This window comes from Alosa alosa, chromosome 23, assembly GCF_017589495.1.
Source record: "Alosa alosa isolate M-15738 ecotype Scorff River chromosome 23, AALO_Geno_1.1, whole genome shotgun sequence".
Classification (NCBI taxonomy): domain Eukaryota; kingdom Metazoa; phylum Chordata; class Actinopteri; order Clupeiformes; family Clupeidae; genus Alosa; species Alosa alosa.
In genome coordinates this window covers 11,453,483-11,478,307 of record NC_063211.1, presented here as the reverse complement: position 1 = coordinate 11,478,307, position 24,825 = coordinate 11,453,483, and the positions used below count along the sequence as shown (strand labels likewise).

The 24,825-nt window shown below is 44.3% G+C and overlaps 1 protein-coding gene across 4 annotated transcripts; it reads left to right on the top strand.

The window, feature by feature from the left end:
* Window positions 1–4,066: 4,066 nt before the first annotated feature.
* dyrk2 (dual-specificity tyrosine-(Y)-phosphorylation regulated kinase 2) lies at window positions 4,067–17,135 on the top strand. Of its 4 annotated transcripts, none has more exons than XM_048234841.1 (3): window positions 4,067–4,593; window positions 5,321–5,451; window positions 12,028–17,135. In XM_048234841.1, the coding sequence occupies exons 1-3, from the start codon at window positions 4,554–4,556 to the stop codon at window positions 13,612–13,614; spliced, it is 1,758 nt and encodes a 585-aa protein (XP_048090798.1). In that variant the 5' UTR covers window positions 4,067–4,553; the 3' UTR covers window positions 13,615–17,135. The 4 variants fall into 4 exon arrangements, with proteins under 4 accessions (XP_048090798.1, XP_048090797.1, XP_048090800.1 ...); XM_048234840.1 differs by having other exon boundaries at window positions 4,068–4,593; window positions 12,025–17,135; XM_048234843.1 differs by lacking the exons at window positions 4,067–4,593; window positions 5,321–5,451 and adding an exon at window positions 6,178–7,110.
* Window positions 17,136–24,825: the final 7,690 nt, after the last annotated feature.

Genomic DNA, 24,825 nt, shown 5'->3' with positions numbered 1-24,825 from the left:
TGAAATGTATTTAGTTTAAACAACTCCTGAAGGTGGCGAGTCTCAGTGGAAATATTTGATACAGGCACTATGCATTTATTAAGGCAAAGGCATTAAGCATTCACCACTCTATAGACTCAGAAACCTGCACCGTTGTTTACAGTGTGCTTCCTAACACCTGGCCTGCTCAGGTTCCCATGGCAACCAGGGAAACAAATGCCAGGGACAACCATGGTCGCTTCTCCCGTCTGACATGTGTCGTCTTCACCATCTGCCTCTTCAGGGAGAGGTGTGTGTGTGGGGGGTACATTTCTTCTGTTACAGACGGTAAACCTGACACCAGTGTGGGTAATTTTACTTATTCATGTGTCTATTTATTTATAGTGATGATGATGATGAAAGTGCACCGGCAAAACTTGGTGTGATCATATTAAAATGTTTTAATAGAAGAAAATAGACTTGAATATCAAACCATTGGTATTACATGATGTTCATAAAGCCAGCAGAAGGTTGCTTTTAGCAATGGTGCCCCTGGATTGCATTTTCAGTCAAGCATCCTTATTACAATGTACTAAAATAATTACTATTATCGGTTACTCCTTCTGATATACCTCACCTTACTGAATCCTAACCCATTCTATCTATTCTTAAACATAGCCTCAAGTACTCTGTGTACTTTCTGGATGTCTATGACAAGAACATTGTACCTATCAATCAAAGTGCATAGAACCTGAGGACACTTGCACCCCATTCCATTCTGTCACCGTAGAGCAATGGGAACCAGAAACTTCTGGACAACTAGACAATAGATAGATAGATAGATAGATAGATAGATAGATGGGTCATTCCACGTCAATTCAACCAGGGCCCACACACTTAGGTCTCAAAAAATTCTGAAAAAATTACCAGGTGTACCTATGTTACCCAGGAGACACACTGTAAAATTACTCTTATGTAAGATCAATACTTTGCAAGATACAGCCAGTTTTACAGGGGGAGGGGGGTGTCGATTTTGTCCAGCCTCTTTTTTTTGTCAAAGTTCACAAGCCCACAGCGCAAGAACTAAACCATGTAGGAGGCTCAAATTTGCTGCTGGTACATAAATAGGAATAGTATGTAGCAAAATCATCACATTTGGTCTGGATAATCCTGCATGGTCATAGCTGTCCCACAAAGTTGATACAAATTTTATTGGAGTTTTTGGCTGGGCTCTGTTTAAGCCTTCAGAAGACATATTTGTACTCAACATAGGCTCTTGATTTATTTTCCTTACTGAGATAAGTAGAAACACTCTCACAAAAAGCAATGAACAGAAAATAAATCCCTTCAGGGTCTGAACAGCAGACCTCACAAGTCTGAAAAATCATTTTGGTTATCATTTTCAGAGTACCCAATCTTTGTGGGAATATACAAAGATTTTTTAAATATGTTTTTCCTTATTCTCCATGATCCCTTCTTTTTGAAAACACCAATTTGACTTGTCTTATGCAAATCTTTCTTTTTTATTTTCCACCCTGAACATGGGCAAAATGCCCCATTGACATCAATATGTTTTATATAGTCACCACACTGCCACCTGTGGTTGTATAGAGTAACCTGTGGTAGCTCTATACAAAACATATTGATGTCAATGGTTTTAAAAAGAAAAGATCATGGAGAATAAAGAAAAAAATATTTAAAAAATCTTTGTATATTCCCACAGGGTGTTTAGGTGCTCTGAAAATGAGAACCAAAATGATTTTTTAGACTTCTAAGGTCTGCTGTTCAGACCCTGAAGGAATTTATTTTCTGTTCATTGTTTTTTGTGAGAGTGTTTCTACTTATCTCAGTAAGGAAAATAAGAGCCTATGTTGAGTACAAATATGTCTTCTGAAGGCTTAAACAGAGGCCAGCCAAAAACTCCAATAAAATTTGTATCAACTTTGAGGGACAGCCATGACCATGCAGGATTATCCAGACCAAACGTGACAATTTTGCTACATACTATTCCTATTTATGTACCAGCATGCAAAATTTGAGCCTCCTACATGGTTTAGTTCTTGCGCTGTGGGCTTGTTAACTTTGACAAAAAAAAGAGGCTGGACAAAATCGACACCCCCCTCCCCCTGTAAAACTGGCTGTATCTAGGAAAGTATTGATCTTACATAAGAGTAATTTTACAATGTGTCTCCTGGGTAACATAAGTACACCTGGTAATTTTTTCAGAATTTTTTGAGACCTAAGTGCGTGGGCCCTGGTTGAACTGACGTGGAATGACCCAGATACTTTATTGATCCCCAGGGGAAATTCAACGAAGAGGGTGCATAAACATGACGATAATGTCCTCAAGTAGTCAGTCCTTAGAAGGCAGTGTAGTCATATCTGGTAAAAGGCTGTTGATGTTTCATCTCAACTGCCAATTAAATGACATCCTTTCCCTCCGTGCTCCTGAAGCAACATGCTGATTGGCTGGAATTGTTTACGGCTCAGTCCAAGCAACTAGGCTTTCCATTTACTGTGTAAAGTTTCAGGACTCTAAATTCAAAAATTAAACGATATTGAATTAGAACTGTGGGCTGCGCCTTTAAGTAGTCTGGCTGGGGAAAAAATAGAGGTTCACTTGGATGGTCCCCAGCTTCCACTGGGTCATCAAATACTTCCCTGACACTCTTTTGTAGTTTATTTCTGGATATTACACTTTAAGCCAACAAAAGAAAATATGCATTTGTTCTACTTTTATGCGTGTTCAAGCAAGGATGGTAAATTTAGATGAAAGGATCCCAGGTACTATGCAGATTCATTGCATTGTCAGTTGTTTCAGCTGACAGTGTTTCGCAAGATGTCTAGTGTTATACAGGAGGAGAGTTCAGCAGCAGTGGAGATGCTGATTGGCAGGCAATGAGGGAAGCCTTGGCAAAGCTGATCACAGATAGATAGGATCATCCTGCTTCACAAAATCAATGCGCATCAGCTCAATACATAGGCCCAAACGGCAGTCTGTCAGCTGACAACAACACAATCAACAACATAAACAACCCTAACATTCATACTCATGCTATCTATGTCAGAGGATGTGTCGACATTCTTGTATCACCCTTCACCAGAGGGGCAGTGGCTACCAAGCAGAATCAGCAGTCTATTAGATGTCCACCAGTGACCCCCCCTCCCTCCCTCCCTTTCTCTCTCTCTCTCTCTCTCTAATCAATGTCCCAGAACGATTGATGCTATCAGGGGCATTACTGAGGAGAATCTGGTTAATATGTGATGGGATCCTCATCAGTATCAGTGTTTTGTGTTAACCTATTATTTGTTTGGCTGGAACTGTTGCAACATGGGCTTACAAAAATCTGTCTTAAAGCATGGCTTGGGTTGCCTGGACAAGTGATGCAAGTCATGTTTGTTTCCTGAATAAATATGCCGCTGGAAGGTAGTGAAGTTCACAAACAATATGTTGTGTACAAACAGGAAAATACATATGCAGACAACATTGGGCTGGCTGAGTATGCCTGTTATGTTGTTTCCATTTAATTTAAAGGTGACACAGTTAAGTTATAGCATACCATACAGTAGTTCAGGAAGAGGTTTTACTCAGCAGTAGTATTAATCTTACTTTTAATAGTAATGGTGGTACTGTAGTAGTTCAGGCTAGGTAGTAGTAGCAGCAGCAGAAGTACGTGGTTGTACAAGGCCGACTACAAGGCGAAACTCTGCCCCCTGGCGGCGCGGCTTTCTCAGATCAGATGAAACACCGAACAGAACACCTTGTTCAGGTAGCTTTGTTGATCTAAGCACGAGCACTACAATTACTTATTCCGGGCAAAAGTTTAATCTTGCATGAACTGGAATGCATATAAAATAGGCCACTGAAAGTTTATCTCAGTTGGGTTAAAACAGCGAACCTGGAGATGCAGGCTGGAATAAACTGCATTTGCTCAACAAAGTGCCCAGAGCCTGCATTCTCTCGTTTGAACAAAATGCAATCACATCCCTGTCCTGTGTTTTAATGTTTACACGTGCTGTTTGGTCGTGTCTTGGGAAACAGAAGGCATCACATGGCCCAATGAATAATGGGAGGGTTAATCTCGTGCATGGGACAAATGGGACTTTCGGATCCCCCAGTGAAGTCGCCGTGCGTCGCCAGCTTAACAACCGAACCAACCACATTTCACGCTCTATTCAGGGCTAAAGAAAGAGAGGTGGAAGCGAGCAGGCATAGATAGATAAGCCGTAGGACAACACCCAAACTGGTCGTCCGAGTTCATCTGTAGAGAGAAAATGCAACGGCTGGCACGGGAATTCGGCGGCTGTTTAAACACCAGTGCCTATGAGTCGTAGCAGTTTGGATTCTCTTCATTTTAGATTGGTTTCTCTCGTTTAAAGGGTCGTCTGTTTTGCTGTTTGTTTCTTGCGTTTCCAAGCGATGGTGGCAACATTTCGGGAGGTGTTTGAGGAAGCTGTCCCAGTGTTTGCGGAGCAGGTTGAGAATGCAAGTCTGGATGTAGCTGATTGGAGTACCAGAGTTGGTGATCAGTGTGCGGAGGGGGAGGAGGGGAGATTCTGAAGGGGTTTTTTCTGTGTGTGACTCTTCAGCGGCCATGTTAACCAAGAAGCCGTGCGCTGCCGTCTACTCATCTGGTAAGGAAGCGAAAGCCCAGAGCTAAAGGGCAAATAAAATGATCAAATAAATGTTAGCCTATGGCATTACTGATCGTACGTCTTGTTAGATATTGTCATTGTGTTTCTTTTGTATGTAGCATATGTCTAAACACATTTGTACTTTGTTTCTATGCCCGTTTCGCGTTTGATTTTGGTGCAGCCGAGGCTATATGTGAATTGGACATGGTTCCTGGGGCCGTTTATCGAACCCTTTCGTTTTAGTCGCCTTTTAGGCAATTGTTTTCCCCATGTCACTAGCAAAGAATGCTCGGTTTCGAACAAGCGCAAATTTAATCATCTGTTCAATGGAGAGGATTTTGCATAACCGAATCAGTATCGATAGCGTTTCGTTGTGATCTCGTTAGTTAACAGCTCCCGTGAGTTCCAGTAGCATAACATTACTGTGAATTTCTAAAGAAACCACACCACAGGAAAGAGATTTTCACATTTCAAACCGACCTAGGCTTCTGTAGACGACAGCTGCATATTTGATATACAGTTTAAGCTAATAGCGTTAATAAATAAACTAATGTAGCCTGCTTCAATGTACAGCTGAAACAACCTATAGGTTCTTAAAAGGGCGTAATGTGCTATGCTACTAATGTCATGGTTATACAGGACTAGCTTTAAGGACGGGTAGTTGACTGCATTTCCTGACAAGCCATTTAGTGTCATTAACGCTTCGTTCTATTCTCCCGATTTGCAGGCAAAGGGGGTGAGATCTGCCAGCTAGAGTCTTCCCCCGGAATCGGCGTCGGGGGTCTCCGGCCCGCTGTAGGGACGGACCCGACATCTCCAGTCGCATTACCACCCCTCAGGAATACCAACTCGCTAACAGTAAGGACACTTTAGTTTCACAATTCTTACAGTGAGACGGTCTGTTTACTGGACTCCTAGTAGGCTGTTGGTAGGCTTATGGACTGCCGAGACCGTAAATTAAAGCAACAGCCAGAAGTAGCTTGTTTAGTAGTGGGACCTTGGACTGTAGGTTAGTGAAATGGCCACATTGTTATAGTTTTGTAGTCGTTTAGTGCAGGTCAGACGAGTTTCTTTGTTTCATATCGTAAGAGTGCTGTGTAACAAGTTGGCACGTTTCTGATCACGTGGGAGTACATTTTGGTCTTAAAGCTTTCAGCTACACGCAGACAGCCAGACTATTCTTGAAACTTACTCAATCTCCACTTGTAACTTTTTATGTAGCCTAGACTACCTGTCAGAGCTGTTCTGACTTGGTTTGTGGCGGGGATGTTCTGTTGGTGTAGTCAGAAGCGTTTTTCATCATTTTGTTGGGAATAAGCTTAAGTCACAGTCGATACCAAAACGTTGACAAACTAGGCTACTATCGGAATACCCCCTTATAATACACATATGTATATTGGACATTTAGTCCAAAACCAACTTTGCAAGTCTGCATGATAACTACGCAATTTATTTTTGAAATAATAAAACTCTAGCCTGTAGTCACTCCGTTTGGGTTTCTTGCTATGGCTAACGCATTGTAGGCTAGCCTACTGTACGGTGTCGATGTGTGGGGGATGGGTAGAAGTCCAAGCAGTCGAAGTAAAACCGTGATACACGGCTTGTGCTTAAGGACTGTTGCCCAAGAGATATCTCTTATGCGTGGCTTGTAATATATCTGCAAGCTGCTGGCCCGTGCTTTCGATGAACAACACATTACGCATTAACACGTAGATGCCAGTGTTTCCAACGTTGTATGCTTCTTATGGGGGAGTAGGGTATGTCGTGCGTGCGTGCAGAGTCAGAAACGGATGGTGTCATTCGTCTCGGTAGAATAGCACTCTGAAAATAAACCTATGTGTGATGTCATGGATTCATCGATTTGGTTTCTAACCACTATTACTACACATTTTAGAGCACGGCCCTCTTGCAGCACTGTATTTGGAAAGAAGCCATGTCAATTCAACCTGCCTGCATGCGATCTACCCCCTCAGCCTAATGCTGGTATATTTAGGCTTTGAGAAAGTCCAAGCAGGCTGAGTGTGTTATCATATGCATGGAGGCACATGCATGTATAGTCCGTTTAGAACTCTTCGTTCTCCAGTGCAGGCCATTGATGTCAATGTGGCGGAGCAAGGGGGCAGTCTGTTTTTGGCTGTGGTCTCCAAATGGGGCCACCAGGACAAAAATAAACATGCCCCCTCCCCCCATCAATAGTCATGTGCGGGTCGCATTCACATTTCAAGCATAGGCTACAGTTAACAGATATCCAGACTCAGATCTACCTCCTCCTACAGACACTGCTGTGGTCGAACAGGGCAGTTTTAGGAGCAGTCTTAAGGTGTGGTTACTTAATGACGTTTTGTAGAATAAGGAAGCTACAAGAAGAAAATCAATCATCCATTACACATCTGATTCACAAGGAGAGGACAACCTGACTCACTGGTTGGATGGGAAAAAAAGTTATTTGAGGAATGTGGCTTGGATATTATGAATGGCCTTTCCATCGGATGTTTGGATTGATCCATTGCTTTGATGGTCAGTGTTTTCATTTTGTGTTTCTTGTGTTGGTATAGTGGTTGTGTTGTTGAGAGAGAGCAATGTGACTTGACACAGTGTTGTTAAAGTAACACAATGTTGAAATTCCTCTTTTTTTTTAATCCATTTTCAATGTAGTGGGTATGCAATATAGTCTAAAACTAATGAAAAGGGTTATGCTTCTCCCTGCGACAGTGTTGCAGTGCTATACTAGGCATTCCAGACAAGAATTGGTTATGGCAAAGATTCTATTCTCCCTATCTTAAGTCAGTGTGGCATCAACGTGTGTTTAAAACTGTTATTTTAAGATAAAATAAGCAAAAATGGGTTTAAAGCTGTTATTTTAAGATAAAATAAGATAAAATCTGTTGCCTTAATGCAGCTCTAAGGGTTTTGTTAATCCATGATCAACGTTTCATTTTTGGCTGCGAGTTGTCCTCTGACAAACAGTAGACTTGTTCAGAGATTAGCAATGGAAACCAAAACATTATGTCAGAGCCATCCAGCGTGCTGATCTACACACACACACACACACAACATGAGGAGGCCAATCTGGCACTCAGGTCAGATTTGACCCATAATAGCGCCTCGTTCCATTGAACTATGTTTCTGATTTTATGGCGGCAAACTAGAAATATCGATCTATAACTTTTTTCAGTTTTTACTTTTAAGTAGAGCTACTGGAGTAGTCATAATAATGACACGGTTAGTTCTTCCTTTGGCGAGCAGGCTCCCTTTGGCAACAGTTAACAGCTGTAGAGTGGCATGTTTCCATGCCTCTGTAAGCTAACTGCGTTGGGCCCTGCCTTTTGGTGTCTGGCTTGGACTCCAGGCTTGCAGCCTCTGGACGCTTGATGCAATAGACATGCTGGTGGCCAGGAACAGTACTGGCCACGTGGGAGGTTATTATTATAATAACCCTCCTCAACTCTGCAGCTGGGCACTGCGTTCATCCATTGGCACAGGGATGTGGGATGTGTGCGGCTGTCCCTAATTAACCTCATCTTCTTCAGCCCTCTGCGCTGTGCTGTTCAGCAGCCCGAGGAGAATGTGTTTTGGGAGTAGGTTTCACTCAACACATATTGGGGAGAATGGTAGACCCTCTACCCCTACCTTCCATCTCAGATAATCACCCCTTATCCTGTCCAATCGTAACTCAGCTGGTGAGACGAAGGGAGGGAGAGGTGGACTAAATGATTGTCACACCGGCAGCATCTCTGGAGAGCCCTGGGCCTGTGTGTGTGTTTGTTTGTGTGTGTGTCTTGTATGTTTCCAGTTGTGTTTTGGGCAGTTGTCACCACAGGCGATGCCCTCTCGGTGACCCTAACCCCCACTAACCCACCTGTCTGTGTCTCATCTGAACTGGCCGACAGAAAAGCTGTGCTGCCCAAGACCCTTTCAAAGATCCTTTAATCTTTGTGCATCTTGTATTTTTATTTCTATCAAGAACTTGCCTGGGAGCCTGTTTAAAATATGGACTATCTTATCTCCTAATCAAAGTCCAAGGTACAGTTGTCAATTTCAGTAGATTCACATAGATATTGAATGACCTTTGGTATGAAAACGGGACGTACCAATCCAATAAGAGAACCATACCTTTGCATGCCAGTTTTAACAGCCACAAGCATTGGGTTGACCAGGTGAAACACATTCAGTGGTGAACGGCTATATATGGGAAACTAACTAGCTTTAGAGAATAGCCTCTAGTCAGATTAGGAATAAGTGCATGTTGTTTGTGTTTGCATATGGCAGGCATTTGTAGGTCACCCTGTTAGCTAGATGGAGCAGAAGGTGGAGTTTAACAGTGATTGGCAATGCTAAACATGCTATTGGGTACACTGTCTTATGAATATGTAAGGAAAAAGAGTTGTAAATCCATTAAGTTGTTAACTATCAATAATATTGTGTCCTAGCAAGCCTGTTTGTTAATAATCAGTCTTCAAGCCAATATTGCTGCAAGTGAAGTCAAGTTAGTGGATATGTCCTGGTTAGAAGTGAATCCTTGTGTGTGTTTGTGTTTTGCTTTATATATTTACACCCTTCATTTAAATCTTTAGACAATGTTTTACTTGTAATTAAGAAAATTACATGCTCATCAAGGGTCAAATGGGGATGTCATTTTTAGACCCACCCCAGCCCTTCCCAAAGTGCAAAGGATCAAAGAATCTGTGCACTGGGTGACATGCCTGAAATTGCACAGTGGAGTTGTTTATGAGCCGAGCGTCTTTCATGGTAGCTGCAGTGGACATGGTGTACATGTCTGCTAGAGTTCAGAAGTTCACCAGAATAGCGTATGTGTGTGTGATATATATGAGAGAGAGAGAGCTCATCAGTAGGCCTTCAGTAGCTCTGCAACACCAAACATGCAGGCTTTGTCTCGGCTAGGTTCCCCTAAACGTCAGACGGGGAGTCAGTTTAGTATGTGGTAAGTGACTCTCAACAGCGTTTGCTGTGGTATCAGGTCAAGGTTTTAGGAGAAGCGTTAGCTTGACACTTGCATTCAAATCTGTAGGCACGAGTGTGGAAACATCAGAGCTTGCCATCTGGAGGATTAGAGTGTGCCTGAACCGCCGGAGTGGATCGGAGAGTGCTAGGCGAGGCAAGGCCTCTTGTATTGCCCTTATATTTCTAGCCCCGCGTCTGGATTATCACCCCCTCTGTTTGAAGTTGCGTGTATGAAACCACTCCAGATTAGTGGAGGGAGGGAGGGAGGAGTACAATTAAGTGGATTATAAACCAAAACGGTTCCCGAAAGGGAATTTGCAAAGTTGTACGAAATCATAATAACAGCTAAACAGCAACAGAAAACACTTGATGCTAATCCGTTAGCACACAAAGCTACATTTAAAGGGATCTGACTGGAAATCAGGCAATTAGCTGGTATTTAAACAGATGGGGATATAAACATGCTGGGGGCAGGGTAGGGAAGCGACTGGGCAGTTGTTTACACATGGATGGGAAGTATAGACGTCTGACTGGTGCAACAGGATGCTGCAGCGAAAACAAGCTGCTGAGATAATCACATTATCAAGGAAGCGTGCATCTTGGAGCGGCATGGGGAGGTGGGGGGGATCACGGAAGGCAGGAAATGCGCATCCAGGGATGTTTGTGTGGAGATATGTTTTGTTGTGTAAACATGAAAACTGTGGGGGTTTTGGGAAACAAGAATGTCAGGAGTCGGCTGTAGAGGAAAAATCAACAGAGAAGGAAACTTGTGTCTATATCTGTCCTTCTATTGTCCCATCATTCTGTCTATCTACCTATCGTTCTATAGATTGATTCGCATTTGGTGTACTAACTTTGGTACGAGCTTTGGTCTTTGGTACAAGCCCTGTGCATTGTCTACTTGTATGAAGCATGGTCAGCGAGATGGTGTGGTCAGGAGAGAGACCAGTGATGTGCAGTTTGAAACTGTTGGCATGTTGAAAGCAAGATGGGCCAACACTCAGACAAGAGAGATTGTTTTGAAGTTCATATGTAAAGAATGAGTGGACAATAAAGCAGTCTTTTCACTCAACTCCACAGGCCAGGAACCCCCCAAAAGTGTATTTTAACTCTAATGTTTGGTAAGAGTTCAAGAGAGAGAGTACACTCCCTATAAAAAAAAAGGTGACACCAAATCCATGGGGCAAGGTTATGTAACATTCAAAATGAAATTATGTGAACATGGAGTGTGGGGTGTCATGGATCGCACTGCCATTTTCTGAAGTGTATTTATGTCTCTGAGATCATATCTTGTGGACCAAACCTGTCATGTAAGGTTAGCAATCTCTAAAATAAGTCCAATAAACGTGTGCGTGTGTGTGCACCAGGCCAACCATATCTGTCCATGCATTTTTTTCAGTATGTCATGGCGTGTAAGGGTGGGTGTCTGTCTTTGAGAGAATCAGAAGGTTTTCTTTGTCCCTCACCGATCCACATTTGTCGGCCATTGCCTCGTACATTCCTCGGGCCTCTCAGTGGGCCTCCATGTGTTGTATCCTGGATGTATTAGAGTGAGAGCCTCAATCCCTCCTTCCTTCCCGTCCTATTCAGGGCAGACTTGCAGTGTTTGTGTTAGTGGGTTCCTTCCTCTTGGCCTGCTAGAGGCCTGCCTTTAAGAAACGGCAGCTCCTCTTGGCCTGCTAGAGGCCTGCCTTTAAGAAACGGCAGCTCCTCTTGGCCTGCTAGAGGCCTGCCTTTAAGAAACAGCAGCTCTGTTTGCTTGGTACGTCTGTAGCGCTGTCATTCCACAGTGGTCTGAGCTTTTCCCTGTAAGACAATAGCGAGAGTGATGGCGGTTCTGGGAATCAGGCGTTGTGAATGACAGCAGGCAGGGTGAGGGCATCTCGTTACAGTTAATCTTGGTGCCCCGGGGTGACCCTCCTCTGGCCGTGTAAGGTAAGGATTTTACCGCCGCACGTCAGAGCTGACCGCTGTTGGCCCTTTCGTGCTAATAGAAACTGAGGGTGCTGTAACAGACGTGAAGGGCACACCGCCTCACTAGCTGCTAGCTAATATATCCACCATCTCAGTTTGTTAGAAAAGCCTTCGCCCCTGTGCAGGTGCAAAGTGTATTGCTCTCAGTGAGTCTGTCAACTCCTCTGTTATAACAACTTACACAAATAAATGTGTGTAGATGGCATATGATAATGTAATGATAAAAAGTCACGAAAGCCTGCTTCTGTATTCTTCATTTATTCTGACACCAAAATTCTGTTATATGCATTTATTTACATAAGTCAAGATAATTGTAATCAGGCTTAATAACAGGCTAGAAATAAAACAAACACAATACATAATATGCAAGTAGAAAATCCTCTTCTCAGCTTTAAAGTGTTCTTTCCAGTTCTCTCTGCACCAGTTAATCAATTTTTATGATTATTTTGTGGTGCAACCAATTAATTAATTTTCTCTGTTTTGTCTGTTTGTCAGCAGGTAGGAGGCAATAAGCACACCATGAATGATCACCTGCACATCGGGAACCACCAGCAGATCCACGTTCAGCAGCTGTTCGAGGAGAACAGCAACAAACGGACAGTGCTGACCACTCAACCCAATGGGTTGACGCCGTCAAACCGGACCGGGCTCCCGGTGCCAGATCGGCCTCAGGAGAGCAGCCGGCAAGGCAGCTCCACGTCCATCAAGTCCACCGAGAGCAAGCCCAAGGCCACGCCGATGGCCCCTGACCAGGCCATGAAGCAGTACATGGCCAAGCTGTCCGCGTTCGAGCACCAGGAGGTCTTCAACTACCCGGAGGTCTACTTCGTGGGCCCCAACGCCAAGAAGCGGCCGGGCGTGGTCGGCGGCTCCAACAACGGCGGCTACGACGACGACCAGGGCTCCTATATCCACGTGCCGCACGACCACATCGCCTACCGCTACGAGGTGCTCAAGGTCATCGGCAAGGGCAGCTTCGGCCAGGTGGTGAAGGCCTACGACCACAAGACGCACACGCACGTGGCGCTGAAAATGGTGCGCAACGAGAAGCGTTTCCACCGGCAGGCGGCCGAGGAGATTCGCATCCTGGAGCACCTTCGCAAGCAGGACAAGGACTCCACCATGAACGTCATCCACATGCTGGAGCACTTCACCTTCCGCAACCACATCTGCATGACCTTTGAACTCCTCAGCATGAACCTGTATGAGCTCATCAAGAAGAACAAGTTCCAGGGCTTCAGCCTGCCGCTGGTGCGCAAGTTCGCCCACTCCATCCTGCAGTGCCTGGACTCGCTGCACAAGAACCGGATCATCCACTGCGACCTGAAGCCCGAGAACATTCTGCTCAAGCAGCAGGGCCGCAGCGGGATCAAGGTCATCGACTTCGGCTCCAGCTGTTACGAGCACCAGAGGGTCTACACATACATCCAGTCGCGCTTCTATCGGGCCCCGGAGGTCATCCTGGGCGCCCGGTACGGCATGCCCATCGACATGTGGAGCCTGGGCTGCATCCTGGCCGAGCTGCTGACCGGCTACCCACTCCTCCCGGGGGAGGACGAAGGGGACCAACTGGCGTGCGTCATCGAGCTTCTGGGCATGCCCTCGCAGAAGCTCCTGGACTCGTCCAAGCGGGCCAAGAACTTTGTCAGCTCCAAGGGCTACCCGCGCTACTGCACGGTCACCACACTGCCCGACAACACGGTGGTGCTGAACGGCGGACGCTCACGCCGGGGCAAGCTGCGCGGTCCGCCGGCCAGCAAGGACTGGGTGACGGCGCTCAAGGGCTGCGACGACCCCCTCTTCTTGGACTTCCTCAAGCAGTGCCTGGAGTGGGACCCCGCCCTGCGCATGACCCCCAGCCAGGCGCTGCGCCACCCCTGGCTCAGGAGACGCTTGCCCAAACCCCCCACGGGGGACAAGACGACGGTCAAGCGCATCACCGAGGGCACCGGTGCTATCACGACCATCTCCAAATTACCTCCCACATCTGGCTCCGCCTCCAAGCTAAGGACTAACCTGACGCAAATGACCGATGCGAATGGGAATATTCAACAAAGGACAGTTTTGCCAAAATTAGTCAGCTGAACACACTAATTTATTGTTTTATTGTTTTTATTTTGTTTTAGTTTTTCTTCTGTCTAACAAAGGAGATATTATCTTCCAAGTCAGTTGGAAAGCTGAGCATTGCATACCAATGTGTGAGTTGGTACATCTGAAGTGTAGATGAACTGTTGCATATTCACTACAGTTTTTTTTATTATTAGTAGCACCTTTTCACGACTAAAAAAAAATATATTTGTTTCAATTAGATTGGAAAGGCCATGTGAAAGGGAACAACATTTTAAGTTTGCCATCTCAGGACTGCTCTGCTACTCTAAAAGCCCTCAGCAGATGTTACAATGTTTTTCTAGTATTGAAAGAAAAAGAGACGACTGATTGAAATTAGGTTATTCAAACGTATCAACGAATTGATTTTTATTTCAGTCAAGAAGAACTTAGCTGTGGACTTTTTACCAATTTGAATTAGGCTAAGGGTTACGAAATGGGTGGTTTAAGTGGACTCAATGTGTGGCTAATTTTTAGCTGTATGTGTTTTTAGTGAATACATATGTGTCGAGGTCTTTTGTGTGTTGGCTGTGCAGGTGATGATGCAAGTCTGTTGTGAGGATGCGATTTGTTAGGAGATTGGAGAAGTAATACAGATGTAATGGAAATGGAAGGTTTTGACTGTTAAGAAATTATGTTCAGGAGACGGGGGAAAATGTTTACATGAGACTTGGTATGTGCCTACAATTCTATTGACATTCCTTATGTGGCTGAAACAAGGACGGTAGAGTTCTGGTTCGACTGCCGCTTCTCTCTGAGCTGTCAGATAAATGACAGGGGAGTTCTTTTTCAGGAGAGGAATGACATTTTTAACAACAATGAAAGGAATGGCATTTCAGCAGCAGGTGTTTTCAAGATGGGTGCTGTGAATACAAATCGAAGTCTAAAGGAAACATGTTGGTGCTCTTACCTTTTTGTAACATGTTCGATACTTGTTATTGTTTTTTCCAGGCAAAACTTCTTGGTTCTTTTACCAGTTCTGTCTCCTAGTGAATGACGTGCAGCTTATCTGAGGATGCTACAAGGATGACCCAGTTTAGGCTTTTCAGTTTTGAATGCAGTGGCTTAAGGAAGGATATTGAGTATTGCGTGTGGCAGTAGTAGCAGCCTGCTTGTGCCGTGCTTATACTCTTGGAGAAGGCAAGAGACAGTATTTACTTGAATTTGATGAGCTTTCGGCTGCATAGCCGTGCTCCCTGCACCTCTCTATAATAAGAGGACGCTTGAAGACTTACGAGTTGATGGAGTGGCACTTTGGGTAATAACTTGACTTCTGTCATCTGATTGGCCAGATGTAGCTCTCTCTTTTGATTTAATGTAGCTCTCTTTCTCTCTCTGTCTGTCTTCTTGTTGACTGTCGATGAGCTGCTGTTCTGTCTATGCGGGCTTGCAAGAGTTAAAATTCTTAAATGTTCGTTCCCTTTCACAGCCAAAGACTAAACATTTGTGAGGAATAATAAAATGTAACAACTATAAATACTACCCACAAATAACCCAGAGCTGTATATGTACAGTCTTACATGTACATGGACACTTCCTCAACCTTGAAAGACATCACACATTGGCCATTTTCATTCGTAGGTTTTCTTTTCTTTTTTTTTTAAATTCATCATAGTGATATTGGTGTAACTGACTTGGGTTTTAAAGCTTTGAAAAAAAAAAAAAAGATGTTTTAGGCTATTTATTTATTTCATAATGTTTCTCAAAGAAGAGCTAATATAAAACAGGAATAGAATGTGTGCTGTTGGCTTGGTAACCATGGAGTGACTTATGATGTAATGCACAAGAACTTGATCTGCCACTACTCGGAGTCTCGACACAACAAAAAGGAATAAGGCAATCATGGGCCTACTCTCTTGTTTGTTTTCTGGAGGAAGGGCCACTGGCATTGGACATTTTCGGGTTGTCAGGGAGTGAAGTTTGGCACCCGCCCACCCACTCACATGGGCACACTTGCACCCTCGCCGCTGGTTGGCACCCTACCTGCCAAGCCCATATCTGCACACCGTCCAATGCGCCAACAAGTACAATGGCCCTTGTTCTTCTGATGCACATGGAGCTGCGACTATGGGGGAGGACGGTTTTGTCCTCGGACTAATTACTTTTTAATTGTTGTTTTGTGGATTGACCGTAGTGGGGAGTTCTTTGTGCCCTTAGTTTTTAATACAATGTGCCTTTGGTTATCAATGCCATTCAATTTCTTATCCAACAGTAAAGCCCCTTGTCCTGCACACGTAGGCATATTGAGATCCAGAAAAACCATGGTGATTTTTAGAGCAACACCCAAAGACACTCCCTTAAAAACCATGAAATGGTACCTGGGAGAGAGAGAGGCCACTCGATTTGAGATGTTTTTACAAGTTGTTTACACAAGCGGATTTAAATCCTCACAGAACTGAGAATAAGAACTTTCTCAAGGACCCTTTGCCAACGGGGAAATGTAAGTAAACAGATAGCCATCACGTTTGCAGCACTGCTAGAGCGACAGCTTTTGCTGCATCTATCTTGTCTTAACATCTAGGTATCCAAGGGGTTACATTTTGCTTCAGTTTAGCAACTCTAGGAAAAAAAAAATACATTATTAATATTTTACCTCAGACTGTTGTGATAATTCTTGTGACTTTATCAACCCAGGGCATTTGGTATATACCAAAGTGCATTCCTTTTTATGTGTGTGGCTAAGAGGCAAGGAGAACATAGAAACTGGTGGATTTTTCTATCTGTAATCAGAGCAAAAGGCACTTGAGCCACTTTTTTTCTCTCTTTAAGGGCCATAGCAGGAGAATACTTCTCTTCAGTCATGAAGGAAAAACATAGAGAGGGCGGGGGAGGGGAAGCTAGTTACACCACCTGTTGTTGTGAGGTGAATGATGTAGCATAACTCCAAACCTTAAGCTTGGCATGGATGGATGTATCAGTGCAGTGAAAACTGCCCCCTCCACTGCCCCCATCTCCAAAACTGCCCCAACCTCCAAAAAAGAAGGAAGGAAAATCCATGAGTCAATATCCAGCCCTATGTGCAAAGCCACTGTAGCTGAATGGGGAAGGGGGACTATTTAAAGCAACAAGCTTTTTGTGTTTGAAGGTGCAAACGCAAAACTTTTTTGCTACGTCTCAGAGCGGTAGTCCTCTCTCTTGAATTGAGCTACACACAGTCAACTTCTAAGGTGACATTTATAGAAAAAAAAAAAAGATTTTAAACTGAGCAACGAAGTTGACATTTTGTTTGTACTCTATAGCAGTACTTGTACATATGTGAAATTTGATATGGATTCAATGTGGATGTGTACATATGTATAATGTTTTTTTTGTTTTGTTTTTGTGACATGCTGCTGAAGAACACTACATTCATTGTAGTGAGTTTTGATCAAGGCGGCCAGTTTTATGATCCTGTATGTATTGTACAGCTATTGGAAGTTTAACTTTTTTTTTCTAGTGATCATTTGTTAAATTTTATTGTTGTGGCCGGGAAAATATTAATAAAAAAAAGTTTTAATGTTCATCTTTACAGACTGTGTATGTTAATGGTTATTCTTAGCCAGAGGACACTCACTGAAAAGGATGTCCCTGACCCTGTGCTTAGATTTAACCAAAAAAAATAAATATATATAAAAATAAATAAATAAATGGACATTTAAGAGATTTGAGGGACAAATTCAAGGCATAAATCATTCAAACTTAAGGGTGCACTTAACACTTACAATTGGTCTTCGGCTTGTTCTGAAAGTACACGTTTTCAATTATTCATCCGAGAAGTTTGAGTTATTTATTTATATTTTAAGTTGTCAGTTACAATCGTACAGAACTTTGACCTTTTAGCTTGCAAGCTTTGCCTCAGTTGACTCCTGCCAAGAATAAAGAGTGACCCAACGTGCCGTCCATGTGGGCAGAGATCCCTGCCAGCACATACTGTAAATTGTTCCCGTCTGCTTGGGGTTGGGTGTTGGGGGTGGAGGTTTAAGTTAAAACACCACACAATGCGTGCGAACACACTGTGACTGACCCAGCGCGTCGAGCCTGTCAGGCATCTGGACTCTGACGCGAGCACACAGCGGTGTTCTCGAACGGCTAAGAGCCGCCAATCCCCCTGTCTGTCCGGATCAACGCCACGTCTAGCCACCTGACCGGGCTGCTTCTGACGTAGGGCTACTGTAATTCCTCTCACTTGGGAGGCAGTGAGCGGCAAGCGAAGGACCAGTAGGTTTCTGGTGCGTGGTCGTTTAGAATCTTAGTCTTCCATCTGTGTATTGTTTGTGCGTGTGTGTGGCCGGCTCCTGTCGTGTCTGCTCCCATTATGTTTTCACAAGTTAGTTGCAGAGCAAGGCCTGGGATCCATTTGTGTGTGGAGCAATGCCAGCCATTTAACTGTCCACTTCCCAGCACACACACACACACGCTGTGATCCAAGAAGTCTCTGCTCCTGTGTGTCTGCATCCCTTATCAGTGGACGAGGGAACGGTTTCCTCGTGTGAAAGTGAAATCCGATGAATACCACAATAAAATCCTTGGCATGTTTATGTTCAGCTCTAAGCTCTTACCTAAGGAAAGGACTTCTAGCACACATCGTCCACATCTTGTGTGGCCTTTATGGTCTGCTACATATTTGCTCACTTGTCGGGTCAGCATAGTCACATCTAGTTAGCCCCTCAACCCTGAGAAGTCGTGCATGCGTGCGTGCCAGCTTATGTGCCTGTGTCTGTGTGTGTGTGTGTGTGGATGAGGGGTGGGTCCGGGCAGAGGAGGGTCGTGCTTCTCGCTGGAGGCTCAGGAGCTCGGCATGTTCCCGCCGGGATAAACTATGGCTTGCATACGATAATGTCTCTCCCTATTACATCAAAGTTACTGCTGCTGCTGCTGCTGACCAGCCTGTTACAGTAATGGAAAAAAGCACCAAAGCCTTGTGCTTGTGGTAATAGATTTAATTGTTGTTGTTGGCTGACAGAAAGCAGACCCAGACCTCGTAATCATTCCACAATGATAGGCCTGCAGTCTAGCCCGGCACAAGAACAATATAACTACAGGATACCCCCATATTATTGAAGTATAGTCGAGTATGTGAGTCTAGTAAACTATCCCTTTAGCAGCCTATGCCTATCCTGACACTTGGAGATCCCCTTGGTTGGGCCTTTTTATGCTATTTTCTACAGGGGAATGCCATAGTAATCCATAGTATGTAGTGTATGATGCAAGTTCAGCTCTCAGATAGCCAAAAATCAGACGGCTTATTCTCTTCTTGGGGCAGGAGGGCAGTTGAGTGGGCGCTTGTGCGTGTTGGCGTGCCACCCACCCCACCCCCCTCGGCCACCCCACCGTCGTCCTGCTGGCTCATGACTTTACGGAGAAACAACTTGCGGGGTACAAATAGAACCCAATCTCCCACCAGTCTCCACAGCCAAAGCGCGTGAGAAGGGCCAGTTTACAACGACCCGAGAAGGTCTTTGCAGGGTCGTCCGTCCCTGCGGCGGACCCACTCTCGCTCCAGACTGTTACGCAACGTGGTGTTGTGACTCGTACCTCTGATTCCCAGAGCCATCAAGCTTTTTTAGCGTGCCAAGGGGATATTTATACGGCCCTGATCGAGACATCTGCTACCGATGTCAGAGGAACTGCGTTCGTCTTCCTCCAGACTGATAAAATATGCAGCGCTACAGAGTATGAGAGGAGGGAAGGTGGTCATGATCAGACGAGGTGTTTGTGCATTGCTGTGACAACACTGTTGGCCAGCAATGCCAGGAGTGACACTGAAGAATTGGGGCGGGTTTTTCAACGGAGGAAACTCATCTCTTTTCTTATGATGATAATATACTGTAACACACTAGGTTTCATGATGATATTCTCTTTCATGTCGATTTTCACTTCCATCCTGTGAAAACGTATTATTGCATATCCATGTAGTTACAAGTACTTAGTGTTTCCTTTTACACACATTTGTCAGTACAGTGATCTGGCTTCAAAGACTAACATTAACATGTTCAAATAATGTACGAGTCCATCAAAAAAAGACAACAGTGCCTGTGCTCAGTATTTCATTATGAAATCGTTTCTTTGACTGCAGTGGGCAGAGCGCAGACTGATAAGAGACCTTAAGTGACTCCTTGGGGTAAGGGATGGGCTCTTATCTCCCTGCAGGCACATCAAACCGTGATCACGTGATCACGACCAAGTGTTGCCAACTCTTGGGCACACTGTTCTAGAGGCTTATATGAGAAAGTCAGTGATTCCTGTTTTTTTGGTGTCAACTTGCTGTAGCTTCAACTTGGGTCACTATGTAGCAACTACACTGAACAGAGGTCCAGGGGATCCGCAAGTGAACCCTTTCACTCAGAAGTGCTTTCAGGGGAAACCCTGCTGGCATGTTACTGAGAGTTCTGCCCGATAAGAACACATCAAGCAAACTCAGCCAATGTACCTGGCATCCCATCATGCATTTCTGCCTGTAGTGAATATAGGATATACATAAAATGTGAGGCACAGAGACAAAAGGAAAATCCATTGTCTCAGTTGCAGGTAAGATTGGACCCAAATGCAGGACAGGAGCCAAAACACAAAACAAGACATACCCCAAACGGTGACATCCATTGACAAAAGCAAATGTAAAACTAGAAAATGTAATTTCGATGAAATTACCAGTGCATGAAATTATAAACATACTGTATATTAACATAAAATGCTAAACAAACTTTTATTTGGAAACAGTTGGCAGGAGTCATAGTTGACTGACATGGTTGACAACTGACAGTTGAAATGTCTGATCAGTTAAATAGTTGAGTAGTTTAAATAGTTAAATTATTTAATAGTGAATTATTGTAGTGAGGACATTTATTTTGAAACAGTTGTGAGCAGAGGAAATAGTTGAACAGAATCTGTAGTCTTAAGAGAGCCAGATTGTATGCTTAAAGCCTGAGACAGAGTATATAGTTTAAAAGTTGAATGTAGATAGTGTAATGGATGTTGATAGACATAAAAGTTGAATGGATGTTGATAGGCAGATTGTTTAATGGATGTTGGTGGATAGTTTAATGGGTGGATGAGTGAATGGTTTGAAGAGGATGAATGGATAGAAAGTTGGATGGAATGTGCCTTATATCCTTGCAGAATGGAGAGACACAGAGAAAGTTGGCAGTTGGAGAGTTAGTTGAGCAAAATACATGTGCAATCAGTTTAACTGGCCCTTTGATGGGTCCTAGTTGAGCAGCTGGAAGTTGATACAGGTGCAAATCAAGTTAATTAGCCTATTGTGATGTCATCAGCCCAATGTTAAGTCTATGGGAAAAAATTAGCTTGTTTTTTATTAATATCTCAAAAAGTATAAAGTTTACAAAAGTGAAAAATACATTCCCCAGGTGTCCTTTTCAAGACCTATGTTACAGTTTGAACGAAGTTTCTACGTTAAACGGTTAAAGCTGAATTAGACGCAGAAATTTGGTGGGAAGAAGAAGAAGAAGACTTCGGATAACAGAACAGTGCATTTTCATGCACTGTAATAAATGTCAACATGTCTGCATGCTCACTCACAATGCTATTCATGGGTTTCATCAGGTCCCTTTCCACAGGTGTATAAAATCAATCAAGCATATTGATTATCAATGCAGACTGCATGGCGCTTGATTAATACACCTGTGGAAAGGGACCTGATGAAACCCATGAATATCTATGTCATACAATGCCAGTTTATTTGGCAGAGCTGATAGTTGCTGGGTCCTAACCGATAGGAGGATGTGGGAGAGAGAAATGAGACTGTACCAACTGTTTGAGGGCATCAGCTAAAGTATATGGTAGGAGCAGGCTTCACTCAGTCTCTTATGTTACTTTTTAGAGTGCTTGGCCAAACTTAAATGTTAACTCAGAAAGAAAAAAGGCTGCACTTTGCATATACGTGTTTTATTGCACAGACGAGCACACTGAGGAAGGCGCTAAGTGCAATAAAACGCGTCTGTGCATTAAAACACATATATATGCAAAGTGCGGCCTTTTTTCTTTCTGAGGGCATCAGCTATCAGGTGTGATTAGAACTCCCCAGGGTCCCATTGGATCAGAATGGATTTGACTTCTTCATTCAGCCAATGACCTACAAAACTGATATAGCCTGTCAAACAAGGATTTTTTTTAGAGAAACTGCATGTAGCTATTGTTTAGTATTACACTCTGAAGGCTTCATAGAAATACAATATAATAATCATGTGCATTGTATGTGCTCTGTCCTGACTAAATGCAAACAAAAGCACACTATGACGCCTAAACAAAGAATCAAGATGTATGTTGCCTGAATGTGAAAACATTTCCACCAGAATGACATCAATCTGGCAGGTCTGAAAAGTTTCTCACGACACAAATGACTCAGGCCACCTTTAAAGAATTCCAGGTCGTGGGCGAACTCTCCTTGCCTCTCCTTGAAGTCAACCTCCCCTTGCCTTGAGGCAGACTGGTAGCTCCAATACAATGTTTATTGATGTTCTTGACAGGCAGAAGACACTGACATGAAGGCAAAAATGTCCTTGAATGTAAAATCTTGGGGAAAGTTCCAAGGGATTAACTGATGTGAAGGTAGAGTATCTGCTGCCATTTGTGATGTTCTTGGCTTATAGTTAGATGTGGCTTAAAGTCCTTTCCCAATGAAGAAGCAGTCATTAGATGCAAACGGCTGCTTTAAAAGTAATGCTCACATAATACAAGGGTATTAAACAAATTCCAGAAGTCAGAAGTCTTCTTACAAGTAATAGTTTCTACATTCTAAAAAAGTATTGTATTTGACATTCTAAACCTACAACTCTAAATCCTGCTTCAGACCCATTGCATTTTTGTAGGCTACTGAGAAAAAATATATGAACACTTTCAAACAGTATCAAAATGAATAGGAAGCACAGATTTTCAGACTCTTCACTTTAGTCTATTTAAAGACACAGTTTTACGTAAGCGAAGGTTTAGGTCAATTTGTTTAAGGACAAAGTACTTATAGGAACAGAGGACTGTTGAAGTAGCCTAGTTATTGACCACCTAACATGGACGACCAAAATAAATTCATAAACTTCATAGAATGTTGAAGTAGCCTACTAACATAATCAGAAGTGTTCAGCGTGGGCAAATAAAATGATATTTTTGCTATTAGGGCAGTTGGTGTTAATGTACACCTTGGACAAAAGCTTCACCTTTAACTTCAGTTAAATTTATGTACTGAACTATGGGCTTCACTGACAAACTCTCGTCATGGAGGATGCTAGCACAGGAGCGCTAGTCACTGGAGGTGTCTGTGCAGAGCAGTGTGTCCAAAAACCTTTCAACAGAATGTACAAACTTTTCATAGCAACAGTGCACTAACTACTGTTCCAGATCCATAGTTAGCTCCTTTACATATATAGCCCCTTTACATATATAGCTTATTAGCACACAAGCTTCAGCCAGAGAGCGCTAGCTATCAAGGAAATACTTTGTTTAAATTCATGACTTTAGAAATCATTTTGTGAGATTTAACTGAGGTGTCACTTTTTTAAAACAGTCTCACATAAATACAAACTCTTCCCATATAATATCTCAGTGGAAAAGGGATAAGAATCAGACACTTTAATCACTACTCCAACCACTAGAATATGTCTAAATGTGGAACATGTCTAGAGTAGCATTTGTTCAGTCGCATGAGAACAGTGAAGAAAAAAAAAAATGATTTACAGAGGTCATTCACCCAATCTGCGTGCCCATGGCGTCTCATTCACCCAATCTGCGTGCCCATGGCGTCTCATTCACCCAATCTGCGTGCCCATGGCGTCTCATTCACCCAATCTGCGTGCCCATGGCGTCTCATTCACCCAATCTGCGTGCCCATGGCGTCTCATTCACCCAATCTGCGTGCCCATGGCGTCTCATTCACCCAATCTGCGTGCCCATGGCGTCTCATTCACCCAATCTGCGTGCCCATGGCGTCTCATTCACCCAATCTGCGTGCCCATGGCGTCTCATTCACCCAATCTGCGTGCCCATGGCGTCTCATTCACCCAATCTGCGTGCCCATGGCGTCTCATTCACCCAATCTGCGTGCCCATGGCGTCTCATTCACCCAATCTGCGTGCCCATGGCGTCTCATTCACCCAATCTGCGTGCCCATGGCGTCTCATTCACCCAATCTGCGTGCCCATGGCGTCTCATTCACCCAATCTGCGTGCCCATGGCGTCTCATTCACCCAATCTGCGTGCCCATGGCGTCTCATTCACCCAATCTGCGTGCCCATGGCGTCTCATTCACCCAATCTGCGTGCCCATGGCGTCTCATTCACCCAATCTGCGTGCCCATGGCGTCTCATTCACCCAATCTGCGTGCCCATGGCGTCTCATTCACCCAATCTGCGTGCCCATGGCGTCTCATTCACCCAATCTGCGTGCCCATGGCGTCTCATTCACCCAATCTGCGTGCCCATGGCGTCTCATTCACCCAATCTGCGTGCCCATGGCGTCTCATTCACCCAATCTGCGTGCCCATGGCGTCTCATTCACCCAATCTGCGTGCCCATGGCGTCTCATTCACCCAATCTGCGTGCCCATGGCGTCTCATTCACCCAATCTGCGTGCCCATGGCGTCTCATTCACCCAATCTGCGTGCCCATGGCGTCTCATTCACCCAATCTGCGTGCCCATGGCGTCTCATTCACCCAATCTGCGTGCCCATGGCGTCTCATTCACCCAATCTGCGTGCCCATGGCGTCTCATTCACCCAATCTGCGTGCCCATGGCGTCTCATTCACCCAATCTGCGTGCCCATGGCGTCTCATTCACCCAATCTGCGTGCCCATGGCGTCTCATTCACCCAATCTGCGTGCCCATGGCGTCTCATTCACCCAATCTGCGTGCCCATGGCGTCTCATTCACCCAATCTGCGTGCCCATGGCGTCTCATTCACCCAATCTGCGTGCCCATGGCGTCTCATTCACCCAATCTGCGTGCCCATGGCGTCTCATTCACCCAATCTGCGTGCCCATGGCGTCTCATTCACCCAATCTGCGTGCCCATGGCGTCTCATTCACCCAATCTGCGTGCCCATGGCGTCTCATTCACCCAATCTGCGTGCCCATGGCGTCTCATTCACCCAATCTGCGTGCCCATGGCGTCTCATTCACCCAATCTGCGTGCCCATGGCGTCTCATTCACCCAATCTGCGTGCCCATGGCGTCTCATTCACCCAACTCTGCGTGCCCATGTCGTCTC